At 31.2% G+C, this 23,743-nt stretch overlaps 1 protein-coding gene across 3 annotated transcripts in view; it reads left to right on the top strand.

Annotated features, from left to right (window-relative positions):
* LOC145279739 (uncharacterized) overlaps positions 1-23,743 on the top strand; it is a 454,893-nt gene that overhangs the window by 193,036 nt on the left and 238,114 nt on the right. For all 3 annotated transcript variants that reach the window (XM_080131038.1, XM_080131037.1, XM_080131039.1), the window contains 11 exons: positions 2,452-2,567; positions 3,992-4,098; positions 9,186-9,305; positions 9,492-9,587; positions 10,627-10,757; positions 11,623-11,716; positions 12,502-12,665; positions 14,516-14,720; positions 15,309-15,437; positions 16,872-16,949; positions 22,360-22,521. In XM_080131038.1, the coding sequence (XP_079987164.1) occupies positions 2,452-2,567; positions 3,992-4,098; positions 9,186-9,305; positions 9,492-9,587; positions 10,627-10,757; positions 11,623-11,716; positions 12,502-12,665; positions 14,516-14,720; positions 15,309-15,437; positions 16,872-16,949; positions 22,360-22,521 (1,402 nt within the window). The remainder of the gene's footprint in view (positions 1-2,451; positions 2,568-3,991; positions 4,099-9,185; positions 9,306-9,491; positions 9,588-10,626; positions 10,758-11,622; positions 11,717-12,501; positions 12,666-14,515; positions 14,721-15,308; positions 15,438-16,871; positions 16,950-22,359; positions 22,522-23,743) is intronic.

The raw sequence follows: 23,743 nt of genomic DNA, 5'->3' as shown, positions 1-23,743 counted from the left end.
TAGAAAGACAATCACTGGAAACCAGGGATTTTTTTAAAACTCTATCAAAATAAAGATAATGTCTGTTTTTCGAATCGGAGATATAATAATCTAGGCAGTAAGGAAAGTTCTCCAAATGAATGAGTTCACACACGTGCATAAATTTAACAAGGTCAAACATCATGCGACAGAGAAATGAAATCACGCAGTTAATTCTGGCTTCAAGCCAGTTAAGCTTTACGCTTTCTGCCCTATTTGTATGTTTTCCCAAGATGTTTGGGAAAACCAGCTCCCCATAAAAAGGGGAGTGTCCAAAGATTAGCAATTGTCTGATAAGACGGGTTTTCCCCACATTGATCAAAGCTTATTCCTTTTCTGGATATCCCTGACAAGAGTGCCAGCGAATCGTGTTTTATTATATTTATTTATACAAAAAACACGAACAAACACAGAATAGCGGGAATTTTATAAAATAAATCGCTCAAATAAGATAGACACTACGTCCGTTCGCAAATCATAGATATTATAATGGAGTATATAAAAAGTTCTAAGAAATGGTGAACCCCACTCCCCCCGAAAAAAGCCTACAAAAAACGCGCACACACAAACACACATTTTCGCTTTTCTGTAATAGATGTCATCATTATTAATGTACATCTATTTCATACTTATCTTTTAATATGGCATAATCACACCAGTTCTCATTAGGTCACCAAAGTTAAGCAACATTATGCCTGGTCACTACCAGATGGGTGATGATTTGAGAATATCAGACACTGTATATAGGACGTCGATACCTCCCTGCACAAACTCTGTCATCATCTTCCCCTGTCCAGTATTACTTATGAATTTGATATTCCTTTGGCACTTTTTCACGTACATTAACGAAATTAGCTTCTATGCAAAAAAAAAAAAAAAAACATTGATAGCATGCTATACATTTGCTTGCAGTTGCATAAAAGTTTAAATTTGAATTTTTATTTAAATGTATAGCATCACTTAGGAATATATTAATACATTTCTAAAGAATAAATAAGCTATGAAACTGCAGTAAAATGTTCAGAAAACTCACATTTACTGTTATAAAGCTTGAATTCTTTGTATGTACCAAATCTAATATCTTGATTCAACTGTTTTGGAATCGTATCTGAATGACGTTTTTTGTTGAGAAATCGATTCTTCTATCATACTACGTGACCCATAACTCATTGAATCAACATCATGCATTAATGTACATTTATGCTGTTAACTGATTGTGAAAAAAATCTTTTGGAGAATAAGCTGCTGACTGCTTTCAATCTAAAAGAAATTAGTGAGATTTGTGAATAAACTTAAGAGTCAGTTACAAACAAAAAAAAATATTTACGATTTCCAATGCTATTGTTGAATTAAACTATATTTACCTGATCTAATCAAAACCCTTGTTGACATGGTGACTGATAAGGTTGACGATCATTTATGGGTTGACCTATTATTTACACCATCTTTGCTTCTGCTCTATTCCCTATTCCTTCTGCTACTCTACTTCCCTTACTTTTCTCCTGGCCAATTTCTCCTCTTCCACTACTTCTCATCTCATTCACATTTCCATCATTTAAAACACTCAATGTAAATGCTTTAGGTTATTAGTGTTATATAATTTAAACCTACTTACATATGCAGCAAAACGTTCTATTTTATCATGTTCTGTAACTCTTTACATTTTAAAATTCTTAATTTAAATTTTGAAATATCAGAAATGCGAGTGTTCTGCTTTTTTGTAATTAAGAAAAAAAGCGGAATTCCATTCTTTATTTTTTTAATGAAAAGCCTAATTTACTAAGGACTAGGGAATTGTCTTTGTTTTTTCCCCATTTTGGATCAATTTTCTTTTTTTTGTCTCTGTCACTTTCTTTTCTTGTTATTTTTTTTATCGCTCTTCGTCCTTTCTCTGTCACATTTTGTCTTTGTTTCTTTGTTTTTTTGTTTTTTTTTTTGTAAATGTTTTTTCTATACTTCAAGCAATTCATGGGTAGAAGAGGTAAAAAGCTAAATCATTGCTTAAACACTTTGTTTCTAAAACAGATGTTCATAAAATATAAGAAAGTATTTTAATTGGGTTTACATCTGAAGAGCTGAGAGCTGTGAATAAATTATTAAATAATTTTTAAAAATTAACATAAAATAAAACCTGTTCTAGTGAATGGCTATTAAAGCTTTATGCAGTTATTTTTGTAGTACAGTCACATTGCCATCAGTAGTATCAGGTATATTGAGTTATAATAAAGGGGAGGTAATTTAGTCTTTATACTACACAAGTAGTAAATCTCTTTATCAGGCTGCCCAGCTGGAAAAAAAAATGTGAAATTAAAAATTTAATGTGTATATCACACTATCATTATTCATGACTAATGTTTTGAAAAATGTCCATTTGTGTATTGATTTTTAGAATTAAAAAAAAAAATTTTTTTGTTCACCATTTTGTTCTTTTAGGCCAGATCTTATAGATTACAGACATGTCCGGAGAAATTCACCACGACAAAATCTTGACCTGGCCTTCACTATTGCAGAATCGGAATTTGGAGTCACTAAACTTCTTGATGCAGAAGGTAAGATTTTAATCAGTGAATAGTTCTGATATAGAATTGTCATCTGATAATTTATATTTTATTTTAAACGTGCTAACAAGACTTGTTTTATGAAGCTTCTGAGAAAACTAATTTTTTTTTTTTGTTTGTTTTTTTTTTTTTACATTGGCATCAACACTGATCAAGGCCAAGAGGCCACCGTTCGAGGATAAGGATTAAAGAGTGTACAGTAGAAATTGGACAATATAGTAATTGTTAGTTATGGAAATTCAGTAAATTTGTTAACTTATATGGAACGGCTCATCAAAAACTTGTTTACGTTAGACTTGAAAACAACCATATTGTAGTCAGCTGGAAAGCAGGAAAACGGAAGAAAATTCCATAGGCGTGCAGTTCTAAGAAAGAAGCTTTGTTTATGGAATCTATGTTTAGGTTTAGATAAAGAGTGGGGGAAATTGTTGATAGTCTTTTCTGTTAGACGAGTGTTTCTTGTGAAAGTTTGGCGAGGGGGGGGGCATAGATTGGAGCTCAGTCGAGCACTTGCCATGAAAATAACGATAAAGCAGAGACAAACTCGCAACATCTCTTCTGTGAGAAAGAGGTTGCAGAGAAGAGGACATCTCTTACAAGGCTACAAAGTCTATTTTGAACTCTATCAAGGCAGGATAAGTCCTTTCTAGCAGCTCCTGCCCAGATGTGGCAATAGTACTCCATCCAGTCAAAGGTAGAAGGAAATTCTTGTCTTTACTTTATCTTGATATCCTTTATCAACTGATCTCTTCCATGTCTTGAGCAGTTTACCAAAACCACATAGTATACCACTTAAGACATGGAGAATATCCGTTGATAACGACATGATCTTGGCAGATTGTAGAAGTGAAATGTCAAGACAGAAAATATTGGAAGTCATTTATAGATCGTCTAACTGTAGGTTTAAGACAAAATGAAAATAATAAGCAAAATTGAGAGAAAAGAATTTGAAACTTTTTATTATAGAAGCAGAAAGTTTTTGTAGTTTTTTTTTAATATTTGACAATATTTCTGTGTAGATTCTTTGTATTTTCCATTATTCATGTTTAAGGCATTTTTTTCTCATCCTGATTTTTAACAATTCTTTGACTGTTGTACTTTTCAGCCTTCTCCAGATACATTTGTAATTTTTTTATTTCTAAACAAACTCTGTATTGAATCAACTAGAATAGCTTTCTCATACTTTCAAAATTCTGTTCTCTTTATGTATCTTGGAACGGTTAATAGGAATCTGAAATAGAAAAAAATCAAAACTTTTAAGGGCATTGGAAATAGTCTATTTTCCAGTGCCAAAAACGATTCTTGTAATCGTTTATTTATTTATTTTTGTTTTTGTTTTGTTTTTGTTCTTTTGTTTAAAACAAAAAAAAAATTCCATTGCTGGTACTAATGATAAAATATCTTTTTTTCTGCAGATGTTGATGTTGTTGAGCCTGATGAGAAGTCTGTGATCACGTATGTGTCATCGTTATACGACGCTTTTCCAGATGTCCCATCCGTTGAACAATCACTTAGAGATAATGTGAGTGTTTTTTTTTGTTTGTTTTTTTTGTTTTTTTTTTTGTTTTTTTTTTTTGTTTTTGTTTTTTAAAGGAGTCACTATTTATCAAGGCATGCAGGCCACTTGAGGATAATGGTTAATGAGTGTACAGTGCTCAAAAGGAACATGTAGTAATCGTAACAATTCGCAGTGGCAATGTTGTTATAGTTCTCCTTTTCATTTTAAAAAAAAGGTCCGATGATCCATGTAAGAAAACAGCATACCATACTGTCACCTGGTTAGTGTGTAAAGTGTGTTCATGAATTTCATTAATATTTGTCTGCCCAATAACAATAGTTCTGCTTATTCACATAATCTGCAGGATGAAAATGAGCCTCATTTAATATCCATATTTAAAAATTCATTGTTTATTATCATTTGTTAACAGAATTCTAATCGCAGCTGATACTCGTTTTCTTTCAGTTGTTGCACTTTTTGCAGCTTGTATGGAGTTTTTTTTTTTTTTTTTTTTTTTTTTTTTCTTCACCCCCAAACAAGGCAAGTGGCACTTTGAAGTAGGGGGCTACTATCGGGGACAATATGCGGGGTCGTTATGAAGGGAGATGAGTAGAAAGATGTTTGTTCACATTACACTTGAACTTCTGCATATCAGTACAGTTGGGAAAGCAGTATCCCGGAAGGGAGTTCCAAAGACTTGCAGTTCTGGGGAAGAAACTATTGGAGTAAAAGGCTTTCTTACACCTAGGGATCTCTACTGTAAAGGGATGAGACTTACTAGCTTGTCGGGTTTGTCGGGGGTAGTTACGTCGAGGAGGTACAAGTGCTTGCAGCTCGTCAGAGTAGCCACCATTAAAGTATTTGTAGAACAGGCAGAGGGATGCAACATTTCGTTGATGGGACAAAGGCTGAAGCCTAGATGACAGTTCAGGACATATCGGGTTGGCAACTCTTTTGAACCCTGTCCAGGACTGAGAGACCAGCAGCAGATGCACTAGCGTAAATGTGACAGCAATACTCCATACGTGGGCGAATGGTGGCCTTATAGAGGTACAGGATACTTTCAGGCATAAGTAATTTTCTAGCACGGTAGAGAGAGCCCACCTTCTTTGCAGCAGCCTTGGCAATGCTCTCAATGTATATATTCCTGTTCATGTTTCCTGTAAACGTTAGGCCGAGGAGTTTAAAGGAAGTACTTTCAGGCAGTGTATTCTTAGCCATTGCTATTAGTGGTAGAAAAGGTTTCTTGTAATTATTGAAGGAAACAAGCTTAGTCTTGGCAGCATTGAATGTAACCATCCATTTTTGTTCCCATTCCACTACAGATTAGAGGTCATCCACTAGTGATTCTGCCATTACCTTAGATATGTGTTCATTTGTTTTCCTCTCATGCCTGTTATAGAGAGTGGTGTCATTGGCAAATATACCTATCTTCAAAACAATTTTATCAGGGAGGTCATTTATGAATATCGGGAACAATAAAGGTCCAAGGATAGACCCCTGAGGTACTCCCGCATTTATATCATATTGTTTAGATGTACGACCGTCGAGGACAACTTGGATTTTTCTTTTAAGAAGGATTTAATTACATTGTGTATTCTTCCAGTGATACCATATGATATGTCAAGGGCTACCGCTCTACCTTATCCTGTTTTGTCCAGTGAACAGTATATACGTTTAGAGACTATAGTTAAGATATCTGCTCTTGAACGGGCTTGCCTAAATCCATATTGTTGAGTATTATATAGTATCTTTGCTTAGTGATAGAATGAGGATTTAAGGTAAAATTCAAGTGATATAAGGAATTAAATGAGGATTAGATATACGATCGCTGGATATTGAACTGCTCGGGAGAAATTTTTGTATCTATTCAGAAGAGTGTCTTAGTGATATAGGATTTGAGAAATTAACAGTCCAAGGATACTGAAAGTTAGTTGTGAGCTGATGAGGGTCCAATATAGGTGATTAGATGTAGGTAGCAAGGTGGTTTTAGTTTAGTATGTACGAATTGTATATATTAAGTATACAGCTTAAGTTCTACCTGCTATCGTAAAGAGAAATCCGCTTGTAACGCAGTTGGCTAATTTGACCAGAAAAGAAGCGTGTAAGGTTGTTGCAATAGACAGAGCTTACCTAATTTTTTAATGATATCAGCTTACAGACAATTGTAAAATTCAAATCTGAAGTAAACATTATGTGAATACTCAGCCATAATATTTCAACTACAGCTGATTACGAATTGAACACTGAGCTCTGCGAGACACTCGCATACAACATCAATGTTCTGTGGAGTACAATCACTCCTTAGTCGTCCTGTTAGTGTTTTTTGGGCAGATTCAGTCTCTTCAAAGTTATTAATCCAACAGTTTATTGCATGTTTTGATGGAACAGCACTATGACGTCTTAAGTTCTAAAAATGCCAGAACTGACTTCGGGCAGCTGTTGCGATTTAAAACATTTTTATTGCTATTAGACAGTATTGTCCATTCCACGGATCCATGGTTTCTTAAATGACAATGTTTACTTACTCTAGGTCATTCTTATAGTGTTACTACTTTTCAAATTAGGAAGGGAGGGGTGTAACAATTAGTTAAAGGTGTTAATATAGGTTATATCGACTAAGCATGAACAGTAAAAAAAAAAACAGAAAAACATCTCCAATTGGAAATTTTCTATTTACAAAATATGATCGACCTCAGAAAAATGTGGTTTAAGAAAAGTTTGTATCAATCTTGAAGAATTCAATTCTAATATAAAATAATTGATTTTGAACTTTTAAAACTTGTTAAAATTGAAAATCTATAAAATGATTTTTAATTTCAAATGTTAGTTCTTGTCTTCATGATGTTTTAATTGATGCAAGGTGGTAACATGATAGAAATTAAACTGATAGAATTCTGCTAGTAGCAGATGGTGTGCACTAGCACAGAAAAGCAGCAGACCATCTGTTGCCATGGCATATCTAGATGAGATAATCTAATGTACACGTCTGGTGATGAACGTGGTAAATTGATAGCCTGATCAGATTAATTGAACAAGAAAAAAAAAAATTTATGATTAAACTGTCGTTTTTTTTTTTTTTGTTGTTTTTTTTTTTTGTTGAGTTAATCTCCATGAAGAAAGTGAAATTTAACATGCTGTTTTAATGACATTTGGAGAACTGAGAATCATTGAATCGCGATCCCATAGAGAAAATGGAGAAAGAATATTCTGTTCATGCTTTCAGTGGATCTGTAGTGTACATCTCAGCAACAATGAGTTCTGACTTTATCGAAGTTGAAGGTGCAAAACTGGTCAGCTATGTGTTGCAATCACTTGTTGTATAGACATGTTGAATGAAGCTCTGGTTGAATAAACAAATGTGCACAAATCTCAATTACGTGTAATTGAGGAAAAGGCAGGCCAAGAAAGACTTGGAATGACTCGAAGATGACATCAAGCAATAGCACATGGAAACCAACTTAAATGATAGTTATCACCTTGTGTAACCTACATCTGATACCGAAGATACGCATAAAAAAATAGTTACATTGATAAAATGGCATTAAATTGCTTGACAATTTCATTCAGTTATTTTTTTATTTAGTGTCTAATTTTGCTGTAAAAAGTATATTTTTATTTTTTAATTTATTTGTTGTATATTTAGATTCGGACTACTGTTCTCATCTTGAGTGTTATTCTCATAACATTTCAGTCAATGTAACCTCCAACCTTTAGGTGTATCATGTTGCTCTCTGAGAGTCTTTTCTGTCACACTCTGGGAGTTTGCACAGTATTTTGAACTGAATCTTTTATTTTAATTCATGAGGTAGCATGCTCTTGTTCTATCAGCCATGACTGGGTAGAATTTCTAAGTAATTTTCAATTGTATTTTTGAGTGTTGCCTGCACTGAGGATTGAATCTTCAGCCTCTAAAAGAGTGTGATTTATAATTGAATTTTATCAAGTACATTATCCACTATGCCATGGGTCCTTGCAGACAATTCTAGTGTGAATTATGGTAACCTTAAACTTATTTTTGTATTTTAGATGTATGATCTTACTGCTTATCAGTATTTATTACTACAGATTACTATGTTGTGAAACGTGAAAATAACCAGATGAGAAGATCCGTCCGAATAATCCAAATAATCAATCCTCATCTCAAAACTTCAAAAAGAAATGTACACTTTTTTGAAATGCATTCATACATCTCTATTAGTGACTCTATTCATTGTTTGTTATGCTTCAATTTGAAATAAAATTGCCATCATTAAGCACACAGATGAAATGGTCAAATCTTATTTTGGATAGTCGGTCCATCATGCTTAAGTTTAAAATAGCACTTTGGTCACTAAACACACAAATGGAATGGATGCATTTTAAGAATTCATGTAGTTTTCTTCTCATTCTACAAATTTTGTTTTATTTTTTAAACAATAACCATAAATCTGATAATTCAGTATGGAGTCAAGTACAGAATAGTTAACAGATGAGAATTTATAAATAAAAAATAAAAACAGCAAATTATAGCAAATATAATACAATTAAATTCTCAACTGACCCATATGTAGAAACTGATTTTTGGGTGTTAAAAAAACAAAAACACTGGCAACCAAAGTTTTTGCTAAACTTAAGTGATTATGTGTGGGTTTTAAAAGGATTTTAGGAGTAGATGCTTGCCACTTGGACTTGCGATTAATGATCAGAGAAGCAATTTTTTTTTTTTTTTAATCATTTAGTATGATCTCCACTCCCTCTGAATCTCAGCCACCATTTTGATTTTCGTATGTCAATAAGTAACATTTCATCAAATTTAAATTCTGAAATAAATAAAAATTACATATTCCACATTAAAAAGGATCAGTAGAGAATTTAATTCTTAATTTGCTATATAAATTTCTTTTTTGAGTTCTTGACTGATAATTATTCTGGATTTTTACCTCCATACAGTCTGTATCTTTTCTGAGACCAACCAATAATAAAGCTTGGTTCTCAATCAGTTTATGATAATAAAAATACAAGAGTTTCTTTTTTCCTTTTTTTCTTTACTTCAATATGTTAGATTTTCATTTTGTGAACATTTTAAATGATTTTTATTTCTATCAAATCTATACAAACTCTAATTTCAGGAAAGGCATCTAAAAGTTGAGGAGTATTGTGAGCTTGCGACATCTTTCCTCGCCTGGACCAGAGAAAAAACTGCCATGATGCTGAACCGAAACTTCCCCAGCACCTTAGTTGAGATGCGGGTAAATTTCTTTTTGAATCTGTTGTAAAAGAAACTTTCGAAATTTAAAGATTTTAAAAATGTTTGGTTTTTCAGATTTGTCTTTTACCAAGACATTGGATTTTCTTTTTTAAACGTCATACTATGTAGATGTTTGGTTTTAGATTTTCAGCTTGCAACAATCTATTTCTATTTTATCTTTTTGCAGACATTTTTAGCTGATTTTGGAAGATTCAGACTGGAAGATGTTCCACCTCGACTGGAACTGAAACAAAAACTCTTTCGTTTATTTGATGAAATAAAGGTATGTCTTTTGAGCAGTAGCATAATTTTTTTTTGTTTTGCTTTTCCCATGCCTCCACCCCATCATTTTGCTAAGCTTGGTGGTTACATCATTGATTTTATGTTTAACAATTAAAATAGATCTTTCATTGTTGACAGTTTTGATTGGTTAAGAACCAAGCAGTTTTAATGGCTCATGTGTTGCATTTACGGCTAATTCAGTTGATTCCTGACATATTTTGTTGTATATCTTGTCTCATACTTCTGAATGAACAACTTAAAACACTATGCAATAAATTTTCTACTGTATATTTGCATCTAAACATTAAATAATACACTTAAAATTATTAAATGTATAAAAAGAAAAATAAGTTTTAAATCTCAAAAAAGAAAAAAAGGTCTCCGTGTCAACTTCAACATGATTTCTTCAACACTTAATGAATTTCAACTGCTGAAGTTTCTGGCATACTACAAAGTTCATGGTTTTGTTTGCAAATCCTATTCATGTTTTTGGATGACTAAATGGTTGTCCTGAACGGGTTTATGGGTATTAAATATTTTTAAATTGTCCTACATTGATTAGACATTTTTTTTAGATAGCATAAGTGCACTTATAGATTTTATTTCTAACTTATTAAAATCACCTTTCTGTGTATTTTCATAATATATATACACAGTAGAACCCCGGAATATGGTGACCCTAGGATATGTTTTTTTCAGGTTACGATGTGGAATACAATGTTTTTTCCGGACCCTGATTATGGTATTTGCCCTGCCTTACATTGTTATTTATAATCTTATTTGATTATATGCTTATGTGTTATATACTGTATTGTATTTTGTTACAAATTTTTGATGCCGTATCCCGGGGTTCTGTATATATATATATATATATATATATATATATATATATATATATATATATATATATATATATATATATAGTTTTATATGGTTCTGAGTAGCTAGCAAGCTGTTAAAGTTTTAAAAATATAGGGAAAAAAAAAACAAATTGAAAGTATCTTGTGGTTTTTAAGTTTTTTGTTTTTTTCTTCTAACAGACTCTTAGCAATGACACATCACCGCTGGGACTTGAAGATGAGCTGTACCCAAATAATATTGAAAAACTTTTCAGTCGTTTTCTCCTTGCTCAGCAAGAAAAGGACATGGCTATTCAAACTGAACTTGTCCGGTAAAGAAAAATCTTTTCAACATTTTTTATTCTATTAACTGTTTTTTTGCAGTTTTACATGAGTAATTCTTCCAGATTAGGATGACTTTTATAATTATATCAAAATAGATTTAAATTCCATAATATACTAGTTTAGTCGTGCAACAGCTTTTATTTAAACATCTTATATCAACATTTGAAAAGATTTTGAACGTAACTTTTGGAGATTTAAAATTACAAGTTTAAAATTATAGATCTAAAATGTTTAAATATATTTTCTGAGAAGAGCTTTAACTATAGCCTATCAAAAATAGAACTCTTACGATGTTTTGAAGATACATTTTAAGGTCTGACACCCGTCTTGTTTCTATCTGATTTGAATATAATTCTAGGAAGACCATCCTCTCGGGTTTTATCTTTTTTCTGTAAGATAGGCTTAAATTATTGATGATTACCTGAGAAACCTCTGCTCAGGAAATACCATTGGAGTTACTACAGATTATTTTGCAGACCAAAGTATACTTCTTGTATGCTTGCTTTTGCAATCATTACAAACCACACAAACAGGCTGCAAACTAACTTTGATGATATTACAGTTGACTACAATAAGTTTGTTGATCAGTTACAATTGATCCAAACTTCAATGCTCCTAAGACCAAATTTTAGATAGCAGAAAGCCTCTTCTAAAGAGGCGCCAGATGAGGCATCATGTTAATCTACTATTTGAGTTAAATTTTATTTACATATCAATAAAAGAAAAAAAAAATTGAGACTAAAAATATTTTTTTAATTCCAAATTATTTTCTCTTGATTAAAATCTGTTTACAAACAACAAACTTGTTTTTTCTGCTTCTATTTAATTTTTCTTAATGAATTTTCATTTCAGGCTAGAAAGGCTGCAACGACTTGCTGAGAAAATTCATAGAGAAGCCAAGATAAGTGAAGAAAGCTTGGATGATATTGAAAGAAGAATAATTGGGGTAAAATATTTTCATTTTTTTTTTTTTTTTTTTTTTTTTTTTTTTTTTTTTTTTTTCTAAATTTAAAAGAACTGAAAAATTATAAAAATGTCTATTAGTCTTAAATATTTTTACCTAATTTATTAAGTGTTGAATATGAAATTATTGAATGGTTTATTTCGTTTCGTATTACTATTCTCATTTTGTTTATTTCCATAATGTTTCGGTCAGTGTAACCTCTGACTATCTTCAGCTGTATGTTTTTGAACTCTTGACTCTGTAAAAAAATTTGTAAACCGAACCCTTTAATTCATGGGGGTAGATTGTTCTTATTCTGTCGGCCATGACTGGGTAAAAGTGTTGTCATTTTTATTTTATTAGTTAGTATTGCCTGTAATAAGGATTGATCCTTCAACCTCCAGAAGACTGTCAATTTGAACTGATTGTTACTAGAGCTTTATCTGTTGCATTACAAGTGCAACATAAAGATTGCCAAGTTTAAAATGATGCACCTGAATATGGTTAGAGGTATATCAGCCAAAAAATAACCAAAAGTAATATTGGTCCAAATAGTACAAATTGTCAAAACTTTCAAAATATTATAAAGTCTATTATACTCAAGCTAAAATATTACAAATACAAATATCTTAACTTAAAATATTACAAATTTCTTTTATTAGAAAAAAATTATTTTTGTTTTCACTGATTTTATTTTAGATGGAAAATAAATTTACAATGTCTCTATAATTTTTATTGTATGCTTGCACTAAAAAAAAATTTTTTTTTTTTTTTTTTCCCCCATACAGGAAGAGAAGAGAGTAGATAAACTTCATCCAATTGAAGCAAAGCGTAGCTGTGATAGCTTGGACCGATCTCTCCAGAACCTTGAAGAAGCATTGAGGAGCCTGTTTCGGGATATACAGACTTTACAGGATGGATCTTATCCGCAAACAGACTCTCTCTATAAAAGGTAATTCTATTCAATCTATTTTTACAGCAATCATTTAACACTGACATTTTTTTGGTTTCAGTAAAATCCAGATATATTTTTATATTGCATGAGTTAGAAGTTGATGCCATTACTAACCAGTAAAGCATTACCGAAGTCCACCAAGGGCAGTGTCATTTGGGTATGTGTATCTAGTGTGATAATGTACCGAAGTTAAACTTTGGCCACTGAGGGTTGGGAATATGTGTTGCATGATGACATGACAGATTTGTAATGTTAATTTTAAAGATAACTTTAGATCTGATGATTTTAGAGGAAGATTAAATCTGGACAGTATAGGGAGATGTGTGCATCTTAATATGATCTGTAATTACTTTCCCTTAATATCATGAGAAAGGTTGAAGCTCTTAAAACTTTAGGATAATATTTACCATATCCAATTGCTTCATTTATAAATAACCACTTTCTTTTGTTTACTTTTATAACCCCAGGCAACACTATGTAGCCCTGCTAGTGTGTGTGTGTGTATATATATATATATATATATATATATATATATATATATATATTGGAAGTTTCTTTAAAACTATTTTTTTTTTTTTAAAGTTGTCTTTCGTTGGAATATTATTTTTTTCAGTAAGGTGATTAATCCCCTGTATCGCTGAATAGTTTTACTTGCATAAACAAACAATAGTACCAATGTTTACCAGGAAAATTATATATATGTGTGTGTGTGTGTGTGTGTGCATGTGTGTTTACATTCCAAAGCCCCAAGATTTTTTTTTTCTTTCATAATACTTATATATATATATATATCTCGCACAAAGAATTTTCGTTTAATCTGAATAAAAAATATATTTTATGTATATTGTGTGTGTGTGTGTGTATATATATATATATATATATATATATATAAAAGTTACAATAAGTTTACTAAGGTAATCAAAATGGTAAACTTAAAATATATTATAAATATTAAAGAGTTAATATTTACAAGTAAAATAAACTCAGCCAGATGTAAAAAGCTCAATAAAACCGAAAAGGAAATAGAGCTTATAATATGAACAAATGATTAATAAAATATGTTAAAAGACATCTTGAAAAAGAGTTAAAAACATATTTAATTTTAAAAAAAGGAAGCACAAGATAAGTGGATAGTCCTTAATCCGTGGAGTTTCGAAGAAATACTCTCCTTCTCATCAGAGGGCAGGATGTTTAAAAAAATTTTAGATAAGGATTGATGTGTATTTGGATTATACAAACTACCGTTCTCATCTTGGTTGCTATATTCACAACATTTAAGAATATCCTTTTAAAATGACACTCAAGTAGTTAGATTATCTAAACCTTATTAATATTGTATTCTAATGATGGGAAAAATTAAATGACGACTCACACTCTTGGAAGATAACAATCCATAATAATCTGTATTGTTGAGGTTAACTGGTGACAACTGAAGAAAAAAAAAAACGCATGTGGAAATATTTTGAAGACTTCACACTTTTCAAGCAGTATTAAAATTATCTTGGTTCTCACATCAGTTTTTACATCCGTGTATGGTCTCAAGATAAAGAGCCAGGATGTGTATATCAAGCAGCTGTTTCCTGAAAAAAAATATGTAGAGAATCATTTTGCTTATTGTTGTCATTTCATAGAAACTAATATTGTTGTGATCGACTTTTGTAAATTTTACAAAAATTCACAAGCTTGACAACTTTATTTTTTTTGCACCAAGGCATTAATGCATGTTAAATATTTAATTTTATGATTTACTTTGTTCATATTTTAAGTTTATCTTTTTTTCTTTTTTTTTTTTTATCATGCAATGTGTATTTTCATATGTAATTCTATTAAATATGGTTTTCTTATAGGGTATCAAAATTACAGTCTAGAGTTTCCACAGTGAGGACCAAATTATACAGGGATGTAATACAGAAACTTTTATCTCGTTCCTATGTTGAAGAAGGAGTAACTCTTACTAAACATAAGGAAATCTTAACAGAAGTGAAACTGGTAGAAACAAATGAGGCCTTTAAATTTTTACAGAATTGCCTTAACTGGATTGAGGCAAAACAGGTAAAGATTTAAAACTTTTCTATAAAACCTCTGTTTTTATGCATGGTCTGAATTGTGAGCAAAGGAACCACTTTTTTTGGTTTTACACTCTTTGATAAAATGATTTATGCAAATCTTTGTTAATCTATTTATTCATTCCAAAATCCAAACTAAGATGCTATTTTTAAAGCTTTAAAAGTTTGAGTACAAAAGTTGTAACATTTCACATTTTTTTATGATAAAAATACAAATTGAATGTTTACAGTCATACGCAAACTGATAAAGAAATTATTTTTGTGACTTTTGTACTCTTTCTTTTTTTTTTTTACATAGCTTGAATTACATTTTAGTTGTTTCATAACTCATTTCAATTAGTTTCTAAATAGATTTGAATAATTCATTTATTTTAGCAAGTCATCAGCTCTGACTTCTTAAAAACATCCAAATGATTCAAATATGTTGGGAAAGAAAAGCAAAAATGAAAATTTTCCAGAACTTGCAGAATTAACAGACGATTTGGTAAAAGACTTGATGTAGGATGAATGATAAGGTTGCAGTTTGGAATAATGATTAGTAGTAATATTTCATTTTAATTGTCTTTGTTTTCAGCAATCACTGGAATTGGCTGGTTATGGTGAAGACATTACCAGTGTCAATAATTCTTTAAGACAGCATGAATATGACCATCAAGAAATCTTGAATTTCTCTTCTGAAATGGAAAAGTGCAAAGCTAATAGAGTAAGTAACTTTTCTTTTTTTCTTTCTTTTCTTCTTTTTTCTTTTTCTTTCTTTTCTTTCTTTTCTTCTTTTTTCTTTTTTCTTCTTTTTTTCTTTTTTTTTCTTTTTTTCTTTTCTTTTTTTCTTTTCTTTTCTTTTTTTCTTTTTTTTCTTTTTTTCTTTTTTTCCTTTTTTTCCTTTTTTTCTTTTTTTCCTTTTTTTCTTTTTTTCCTTTTTTTCTTTTTTTCCTTTTTTTCTTTTTTTCTTTTCTTTTCTTTTTTTTCTTTTTTTTCTTTTCTTTTCTTTTCTTTTTTTTTTCTTTTCTTTTCTTTTCTTTTCTTTTTTTTCTTTTCTTTTTTTCTTTTCTTTTTTTTTTCTTTTTTTTTTCTTTTTTTCTTTTCTTTTTTTTTTCTTTTTTTTTTCTTTTTTTTTTTCTTTTTTTTTTCTTTTTTTCTTTTTTTTCTTTTCTTTTTTTTCTTTTTTTTCTTTTATTTCTTTTCTTTTATTTCTTTTCTTTTTTTTTTTCTTTTTTTTCTTTTTATATTTATTTACTATTACTAGTCACTACTTATCAATATCAAAAGCCTCTCAAAGATAAAGATTGAGATGAATGGATTGTCAGTTTGTTAATGATTTAGTGAATGAACTAAATAACATTTGATTACTTAGGAGGATCATTTATGATAAGTATTTGTTGATATTGCATTTGAAGATGATCATGTCTGCAAGGAAGTAGTCTCCTGGGAATGTGTTTCATAGATGGGAAGTTCTTGGAAAGAAACACTGTTAATAGAAATTCTGTTTGATGTTAGACACACAAATGAAGAAAGGAAAATTTTACATAGTTGTCAGTTCTTGCTGCGAATGCCTTACAAGATGGAACCAAAGATTGGAGCTCAGTCGAGCATCTTTTTTGATAAAAAATTTTAGGAAATTTATGATGCATGAAATGACTGAAGTGGATGGTTGGAAATTTTCATGTTTAATCTTAAAATTTTAGACTTTTATTTATTTTTATTTATTTATTTTTTTTTGCTACATATTTTCTTGATGTTTACATCCTAATAGCAAAGAAACTTTAATGTTCAGTGGAAGATCAAATAACAAAAAAATTAGATTCATTAAGACCAAAAAATCCAACCTTGATTGCCTTTCGAAGCCCATAGTGCAGTGAATAGACGTAGAATCTCTACAGTTCCAGGCGAGCATTGTCTATAGATAGCAGTTTCAATTCTACCCAAAGTCAGCCAAACCATGGTGAGAACAACTATGGAAGGCAGTAATTATTGAAGATACAGTTGAAGATTCAGCATTCCTATCCTGTCACGGTTAACAACCTGACAAAGGCCAAAGAAATAGTTGGCCGAAACGTTGTGAAACAACTATAAAAAACAAAGATGAGTCTGCAAATAAATAAAAATATTGAAATTTTTTTTTTTTTTTTAATTTTTTCAGAGGACATTATCTGAGGATGAACAGAAACTTTACCTTCAATGGCTCTCAAAAGTGGAGATTGCATATTCCTTATTAACTGTAAGTTGATGCTTCAAGTCTGTCACAATTTTATAAGAAAAAATCTTTTTTCCAGCAAACATTTAAATTGTCAATAGATTTTAAAAATAATTTTTAAACTTTGATAAATGTATTGTTTTGCCGTATTCGTTTATTCATTTCAAATGGTTTTGATGTTTTATGATGTGTGTACATATGTATATAATATATGCATAATTGCTACTACGTATATAGGTTGACTGATTTTTATGTATGCAGAAAAAAAAACTGTCTTACTCGGTGTCCAGCAGAAGCCACTTTTCTGTCTGTAAGCAGATGTATGCGTACAAAGCAGGGGTGGGGGACATAATGTACAGGAAGATGTGACGGAAGTAATTGACGTCATTTTTTTGTGAGGCAAGTTAGTATTTATAAAGGCCCAAAGGCCACTTGAGGATAAGGATGTAAGATATAAGGAGGGAGTGGGAATTTTTTTTAATTAAAGTAATAGAAAATATAATTGTATTTTGGGGATGGGAAACTTTCAATATCATTTACAATTTTTTCGCTTGGTTATTGATATTACATTCTTTTACTCTGGCCTTTTTCAGATTCATTCTGTTCCTATTCATTTCCTTGCCTTCATGAGAGCAGAGTTAGACAAGCTTAGTTTTTAATGTAAGGAAAATATAGTTTCCAAAGAAGGAGTCCTCTGAACTGGAAAAATAAAAAATGCCTCAGCTTATAAAGATTTCTCCGTCATTGACCAAGTACAGAATAAAGTGTAGTATCAAAACAGATACTAAACTTTGATCTTGGCTAAAACACTTTAAACCTAACTATTTATTTGAGCCCTGGGGCCACCATGCTTGCATTTCATTGTTCAGATCCTGACATTCAGTTAGTTAATTGATTTTTGATTACTGCTTTTGCTCAGGATTGAGCTCCAGAGCTCAATCTAATTTGCACACTTTCACCAACATCTTAGTTGTTTCAGGCATCTCTCTGGTGCTACCAGATCAGGCTGTCTATTGGCTTCCTGAGACGAAATGCACCTACATCGATTTTTCTGTTTTTGTTTTCTATTCTCTTTTGTAAAACTTAATTATGTTCCACAAAAACAACAACCCCCTTCTCCTCTCCTTTCCTTTTCCTTCCCTACTTACCAACCCAGTCGCCCCCCACCTTTTTTTTTTTTTGCCATGTTGGTAGGGCATTAGAATAAGCCAACTGCCCTCCTGCAGGCGGTAAAAATCCCTCAATGGGGCAACCAGTTAGTCGTGGGTTGCTACCCATAATGCCTTACGACGTGATCCTGGTGATTAAGCTAACCTTGACCTGGATGCATAAAAGTCTAGGCACTGCAACACATTACTTCAGCCCTTACTTCGGCTAGACGGGCGGTCGGAGAGGCCCGATCCGACCAATCGGCCAGTCACGCCAAGCCCTAGCACTTACACCCAAAGTACCAACTACCACAACAAAGAACAAAACTTAAAGGTACTCCCATCTTTTTTTTTGGTTTTGTTTTTTTTATTTTTCTTCCCCCACTACAAAAAAATAGGCAAACCAAGTAAGTGCTAGAAGGCAGTGGCAAGGGTCAATCAATTGGAAAGACCAGAACTCAACACTCCATCTGAGCAAATGTATTTTTGAGGACATATTGAACAGAAAATATAGTGCTTGAGAACTCCTTACTAAAAGAGTATATCCTCCACGTAGCCCCGACATGGTCAAGGCGAATGGGTTTTCCCCTTACTATGCCCCAATTTTGGACTCCGAGGTGGGTAGGGAGCGTTGTTGATGAAAAATAAATCCCAAAATCCATGGCTGATAAAAACAAATACATCCCCCTCAAAACCCTTAAAAGAAACCATTCCTCTTTGACCTCTCAAGCTCAGATGAATAACAAAAATTCAAAACTAGAAAAACCGTTCCAACTATAGATGAAGGAAACTTCCCACGATTCTTGGTTATTGAATTAATCGAAAATAAAAAAAATTGGAAATTTATCACCTTTCCTAATAGAAAAGACATTATCCACAAAAAGTAAACCAAAAATGATCAAAAAAACAAAAGATGGAAATCTACTAGTTGAGATAACCAATCTTAGAGATACTCAATCTCTACTCAAAATGAAGAACTTCCATGAGTACAAGTGCAAAGTCTTTCCCCATAAAACACTAAACACTTCGAAAGGAGTAGTTCGAAGTTATGAACTATCGCTAGCAACTGAAGAAGAAATAAAAACTGAATTAGAAAAACAAGGAGTAATCAACCACATCCGCATAAACATAAAAAGAAACAATAAAATAATAACCACCAACACATATATATTAACGTTTAACAAACCAACAATACCTAAGGAAATAAAAATTGGCTACTTAAATGTAAAAGTAGACCAATATATCCGAGCCCCATTAAGATGTTTCCATTGCCAAAAATATGGACATCATAAAGAAGCCTGTAAAGGAATCAAAATATGTGGAAAATGCGGCAACAAAGAGCCTGACCACACGAAGAAAAATGCATAAATGAGGTGAAATGTGCTAACTGCAAAGAAGATCACCCGGTCTTTTCTAAGTTATGCAAAACATAAAAAAGAAAGAAATTATAGAAGTAAAGTACAAAAAAACACAACCTTTCCAGAAGCCAGAAAAATAGTTGAGACGTACATGAAAGACAACACATGTGCTGAGACAACAAAAAAGACAACTAAACCATACCAACATAATGAAATACATGATCAATATAGGGAACTGATAAACAAACTGATTACATTAAATATTAAAGAATGGCCAGAATTTCAAAATAGCCTAAAAGAAAAATACTCAAATCTGGGAAACAAAATAGAAATAACAAATCCAAACAAAAAAATAATATTCCATCCACAACAGAACCATTAAAAAAATTATCACAGAAACCAACACAACAACCACCAGAAATTAAAAAAAACATAAGCAATGATAAAACAGCAAATAAAGAACGTTCCAGAAAAGAAGAAAACCAAACAATACACTCAAAATAGATTCCAAATTCTAGAAAAAATGAAAACCGAAAACACCCTAGATAAAAACCAGAAACCAAACAAAAGTAATGTAGAGGGAAAAAATGAACAAGAAGCCAAAACAGCAACATCTCAAGCAAGATCCAGATCGACGTCCAGATCCAAACAAAAAAAACTCTCTCCTGATATACATAGCTCCTTATATGTAGATGACTGCTCAATCAGCTACAGATCTAAATACACTCACACTATTGAAAGAAAACTACAACATAACATAAATAAAATTAATAAATGGGCAACTAAAAATGGTTTCAAATTCTCCAAAACTAAAACAAAATGCATCCATTTGTGTAACGAACGCAAACTCCACCCTGACCCAACCTTACAGATTGAAGGCGAAAAAATTCCATTTGTAAATGAACGCAAGCATCTGGGAATCATTTTTGACAAAAAACTAAATTTCATTCCACACATCAATCACATCAAAACCAAATGTAATAAAGCATTAAAACTCCTACGAGTCATCACCCATACAGATTGGGGAGCTGACAAGAACACACTACTCAAACTATATAGAGCATTAATTAGATCAAAAATAGATTATGGTAGCTTCATATATCAATCCACCAGAAAATCATATCTAAAAACCCTCAACACAATATGCCACTCCGGACTAAAACTAGCACTAGGAGCATTTCCAACCTCCCCTGTAGAAAGCCTGTATGCAGAAGCACATGAAACTCCTTCAATGCTCAGAAATCAAAACCTTGGTCTAAAATACTACACAAAACTTACAGCCAACCCCACAAACCCAGCACACAATAGCACTTTAAATCCAAACCGTTAACACCTTTTCGACCAAAAAGAAAATGCAATCAAAACCTTTGAACTTAGAATAAAATTGACTTCCAAAGAAGCAAGTTTACCCATAACTAAAATTCACGAAACTGTCCTACTTAAAACCCCTCCCTGGAAAATCGTATCCCCTAACATCAACCTAAGTTTAAATAAATATGAAAAGAAACATACTCATCCAATAACTTATGATAACCTCGATAAAATCAAAGAAAAGTATCCAGACCACACACACACATCTATAAACAAAATAACGCAACAGCCAGTGCAGCAATACTCAATAAATCAATCAAAAAAAAACAATCAAATCTCCCAAAAGAAACCTCAATCTTCAGTGCTGAAATACATGCTCTAATCCTAGCTCTCAAACTTACCTCCAATAACAAAAAAAAAACAAATTTATAATCCTTTCAGACTCATAATCTACTCTAAAAAGCAATTAAAAATAAAAAGATGGACAACCCCCTAATCGCAAAATTACTCCAAAAATTAACTGAACTAAACAGTAAAAAAGAAATCATTTTCTGCTGGATACCGAGCCATTCCGGTATTAAAGGTAATGAATTAGTAGATTCAGCAGCAAAAAATGCCTTAAATCTCCCAGTCGATGCAAATTTTAAAATTCCATAAATAGATCTAAAAAGACGTATCAACGCATATACAACAGAGAAATGGCAAACCTACTGGAATGAACACCTTAACAACAAACTTCACAAAATCATGCCAAAAAACAAGAGCAAAATATGAAACTAAACAGAAGTCAAACAAGAATAAAAATAGGCCATACTCGCTTAATCCACTCATATCTCCTAAAAAAAGAAAGCCAACCCATCTGTATACCTTATCAAACACCACTCACAATCAAACACATATTAATTGAATGTACTGATTTTGTAAATGTAAGAAATCGATTCTACAAAGAAAACAATATTAAAGAGTTATTTGATAAAAACAATCTCCACACCATGCTCTCCAATCTTAAAAAAATTGGCCTTTATAAAAAAATTGATGAGAATGTATACCTCTTTTGTATTTGAACACTGCTTTTTATATTTCTTATTTTCAAAATTCTAGAATCCATTCTTTTTTCAACAAGTTATTTAATACTATATATATTTGATAGGTATGTGACACTAAATCTATAATTTTTTTTTTATGTGCAAATTGAACATTTTGGGACATTATTTTATTTTGATGAGTACTTAAGGTCTGTTCTGATTGGATAAGAGGTTTTAAAAAATTTTTTTATTTCATTTTAAAATAAACATTGCCTTAAAACAGCTGTAAACAACTTTAATATCTTGTTCCAAATAAAAAGTATATACAAGATTTTAAAATTATTTAAATTGTTATATATTTAATGAAAGGTGAACAAATAGGGAATGCTTCTCCATTTTTTTTTGTTTTTTGTTTTTTCGTTTGCATGAAGACATCCACCGAACTGTGAACCGCATAAAGTCCACTTTTCTATTTAGTTGTTTAAATCTAAATCCATTCAATTCAACATAAAAAAAATACACAAAAAAAATCAATTTTGGTCATTTTACACTTGTTTGCTATGCTTAATTTTTCTTTATTTTGAATCTACAGAATACCTCAAGTCGACGCTTAAACTGTTTGGAAACATTATACGAATACCTACAAGCTGCCTCTGCCGAAATGTTTTGGTTACGCAGTAAGGAGAATGAAACCATTAACCATGACTGGAGTTTACCTGAACAAAACGTCCCAGATCAAGATGATTTCTCACAGGTAAGTAAATAAGGATCCATTTTAGCGCATTAATGGCTGCATCATTTAAAAATAATGTTCGGTTTTTATCTTGTTATTCATTTTTATATAAAGTGAATTTCATTAATATAAAAACAATTTAAATGATAAAATGTTTTAATTCCTAAATGATTGTTTTTTAAAAAATATTTTTAATTAGATCAGATAGATTTTAAACACTCTTACGTTTTTTTTTTTTTTAATTAGATAAAATTGTGTAATGTTAGTGTTTGTATTATTTAGTAATAAAGCTGGAGATATCTGTTACTAGTAAAATACCTGTCTCAATGATGGCCGCATCATTTAAAAATAATGTTCTGTTTTTATTTTGTTATTCATTTTATATAAATAGAATTTCATTAACACATTACCTCTCGGTGATCTCTTGAGATCGCTTAAAAATCAAGATATGCTATAGTCATTGCAACTGTATCCTCTTTGTGATCTCATAAGATCACCTAATATCTCATTTATTTCTATTTAAAATGTAATTCTAACTATTTCATTGCGTTTCTCATGCTTTTTTACCATAAGTATACAAGTATTATAAAAAAATTTAATTGATTAAAATTATGGGGGAGGGGGTAATGGGTTAATATAAAAACAAATAATTTAAAAAGATAAAATACTTTAATTCCTAAATGATTGATTGTTTTTAAAAAATAACATTTTTAACTAGATCAGATAGATTTTAAACAATCTTATGATTTTTTTTTAATTGGATAAGATTGTGTAATGTTAGTGTTTGTATTATTTAGTAATAAAGCGTGAGATATGTTACTGATAGAATTTTTACCTGTTTCAAGTTAAAAAATACTATTAGTATTTTTTAATACTTAATCCAGGAGTGGGGTTAGTATATGATTTATTATGATACCAACTTCTCCGTGGGAGATGGAAGGGGGTAGCGTTGTACGTTTATTCATCATATATACTAACAAAAATGTGTGACCAGAGGAAACATTGCTTGTATATATAATTTTTAGTTACAACTTTCCTTACAGATCCAATATTACACCTGTTTTTCATATTTTCAAGTGGCAATCATCAGATGTTGTTTCTGCTGTGGCATAATTCTTTGAATTCTGCGTAATTATATATTATAAAACAATACAGATGTACATATATAAAAATTAATAAGATGGGAATGAAAGTTTATTTTTCCACAAGCAACATGTGCAGTGTCTGGAATTGCCACATTGAA

This window comes from Euprymna scolopes, chromosome 7 (assembly GCF_053919585.1).
Source record: "Euprymna scolopes isolate OS-2025 chromosome 7, ASM5391958v1, whole genome shotgun sequence".
In the NCBI taxonomy this organism is placed as follows: Eukaryota; Metazoa; Mollusca; class Cephalopoda; order Sepiida; family Sepiolidae; genus Euprymna; species Euprymna scolopes.
The sequence above is the reverse complement of the archived record's forward strand: the minus strand, read 5'-3'. Positions and strand labels throughout refer to the sequence as shown.